General features: G+C 42.9%; 1 gene segment (V, D, J or C); it reads right to left on the minus strand.

Moving 5' to 3' along the window:
- Positions 1–650: 650 nt before the first annotated feature.
- LOC144798146 (putative non-functional immunoglobulin kappa variable 3-7) lies at positions 651–1,172 on the minus strand. The segment is given in 2 exon segments: positions 651–1,006; positions 1,124–1,172. Coding segments are annotated over 2 exon segments (405 nt in total).
- Between the last annotated feature and the right edge of the window lie 1,957 nt (positions 1,173–3,129).

Genomic DNA, 3,129 nt, shown 5'->3' on the forward strand with positions numbered 1-3,129 from the left:
ACTGAAATGCCCAGTCTGTAATTGTGACATCGAGTTTAACCCCAGCTTTCCTGTGTGATCTTCGGCAGTTCATTTGCTCCACCTGATGCCTCCATTCCTTGATAATCACACTTGGGAGCTCCTGCAGATAGCTCAGCTCAGGACATATGCTGATTAAACCCTCTTTTGTATATGCTTAAAAAGACTATACTGTTGCTCCACCTACAGTAACAATTTAGGCTAAATAGAGGGGGAACAGCTGTCTCTAGTTTCACTCCTGGCATCTGTGTGAGGGCCTGGGGTGGGTGGATTAAGGAAGGTTTCTAAACTCATCTCTAGCTATGATTTCTAACCAATGGCGCTCAATGCGACTATAATTTAATATAGCAAATTAGAACCATTCTGAGGTCTTTATCATAAAATACAGAACATTTATTGCACGGTTTATATTTCAGATATGTTGATGGCTCCGCACGTGATCGGGCTCGGTTCTCCTTATACATTGGTGATCTTTCTCACCTCTGTTGTGGGCACCTGCATAGACAGTATGCAACTATATACGAAATTATATTGATTGATTAAGTTGTTAAACAAGCTTTTGCACACTTTTCTTGACTTTGATTGAAACTTTGATTTACTGTCTTGAATAGTTTTTTGGTGTTGAATTGCGTTCATAGGTTTTTGTCAGGCTCTGTGTCACTGTGGTATGCGCTCACACTGCGGTACCACTTTGCACAGTAATAATGTGCCACGTCTGTGATCTGAGCATCTTCTATAATGAGCTGGTACCCGGTTCCGGTGCTGTCCCCTGTGGCAGTAAAGTGGTCAGATGACATCCCAGGGCCATATCTAGGGTCGCTCCAGGAGTGATAGTGACTCAGAATGAGCTTCGGGGCTTCTCCTGGGGTCTGTCTGCAGAATAATACATATTCTTCCTCTTTCACTCCAACCTCACAGCCAATCGTGGCCCTTTGTCCAAGGCTGACCTCAACAGTGGGAGATATCACAGGTTTCTGAGCCTGAGCATCTGAAACAAAGAGAGAAGAAATTCAACATTTTATGGATACATTCAGTAAACATAAGCTTAATTATATGTACGGCTGCCCCAAAACAGACAAACCTACTTCAGATCTTGCATACTTACAGGGTGTCCACATCAGGACACAGAAGGCCAAGGTCTGCAGCAGCCTCATTCTTTCAGGTCCTGGGGCTCCTTTCTGAACCTTGAGCTCAGAGATGTACAAAAGGCGAAGTCTGAGAAGCTTAATATATGCATCAGTCCCCCAGGGGGACCAAGAGGCAGGTATGCAAATATGAAATGCACTTAACACATCACTGGACCCAACAGGAAAACAGAAACTGACTATATTCACAGATTTTATTTAAGGTGCTGCCTTCAAGTAGGAAATTGTTGCTGCTTCCAACATGTGTGTAACATTTTTGTAACAATGTATTGGTTAAATGTAAAAAGAATTCACAAAGTTGTCCATGTTGTAATTGATGATTGTAAACTGCCAAATAACACCCCTGTTTTAAAGGTATTATGGACAGGATTCATAAAACTACAAAGTGACAAAACCCTCTTTCAGTAAGGTTGTGGATACTCTAACATTTGTGATTCACAAACTCTACAGAGAACCAGAGTAGACTCCCAGCAGGTGTGGATGTAGTAAAGACACAAGATGTGTAAGATGCCACTACACAGAACACTACTCCTTCACACTACAACTTCACACTATACTCGTCCCTTCCTCTCTTCTGAACTCAGGAGACTCTTCCAACCAGGGGTCTCGATCTGTTTTTCTCTATCTGCTTGTATTCTTTAAGCTTCAAACATGAGCAGTGACCCTTTGCCTCTGGCTAATTGTTTGTTATATAAGTATATATATATACATACTACAAATAGCTATATAATTAACACCAGCAATCACTGCCAAGTTGCAAAATGAGTGTGTACACGGGCAGAATTCAAACTTAGGGGCATATTTACAAGCCCCTATTGCCACCACAGCGTCACTTTTCAGGACGTTGTGGTGGTGATAGGGGCTTCGCCTCACATACAAGTCTGAATAAAGCCACTTAACGTGACTTAACGCTGCCTTGTAAATAAGGCCTCCTTTCACACTATACTTAGTGTGAAAGGTTAGGTCAATGGGTGTTGCTGTGGGCATTCCACTGCAACACTCATTGATTTTGACGCTGCCCCTTATTTACAAGGGTGGCGTAAATATGGGGCAGCGCCAAAATTAAGACCAGGGAAAACCTGGTCTTACCCTTTCGCAATGAGGAGAAATGTTTAATTTCTCCTCGTTTTTACTATTCCCATGTGTGCTGCGTTGTGTAGCATACTTAGAAACAGCAAAACACCAATGATTGTTTATGTGCGGTAAGGTGTCCCTTCCTCCACATAAACAGTCATTTAAAAAAAATGATGTTTTGCAACTTCTGTGTGTGCTGCATTGAGCAGCACACATAGAAGTTACAAAATGCCATTTAACGCCTTAACCGCGGCTTTTTTTGCAGTGCGGGCGTTCTAAAAGGTGGGCGGGGCTGCGTCGGCCATTGGCCGACGGCAGCATTAGGGAGGTAGTGCTCCCGTCGGCCAACGGCCGACGGCAGCACAGAATGGGTTAACGATTGAACACCTTCCTGCACATAAACAATCACTTCCCTCAGCACAGGCACCCTTGCACTATGGTGCAAGGGTGCCTGCGTTGGTGCTAGGCAGCTAAATTTAGCTCCAGCACAGGGGGAAACGCAGGGTTGCACCATATTCTCCTAAATATGGTGCAGTGCTGAGTTTCTAAAGTGACAGAGTGTGTTGTTAGCCTTTTTGACTCAAAGACAGGCTTAGTCACTTCCCTGTACATATGCCCCTTAATGTTTTATTCACAAGCCATAAGCACTGAGAGATGCGTTTCAGCACGACTCCTTTTCCAATATCTGTGGGTTCAGACACCATCTTCTATTTAAACCATGGAGAAATACGTCAGACTCACATTGATTCACATAAAAAAAAACAACGGCACATTAAATCTTACAAATACAAAGCAAATTTGGCGGCCATCTTGAAGCGTTGTTTTTAAAACCTCGATCACTCTATAGAGATTCCTCTTGATTACATAAATCTCATATTAATTTTAGCCACAA

The sequence above is a fragment of the Lissotriton helveticus genome, chromosome 12 (assembly GCF_964261635.1).
Source record: "Lissotriton helveticus chromosome 12, aLisHel1.1, whole genome shotgun sequence".
Classification (NCBI taxonomy): Eukaryota; Metazoa; Chordata; class Amphibia; order Caudata; family Salamandridae; genus Lissotriton; species Lissotriton helveticus.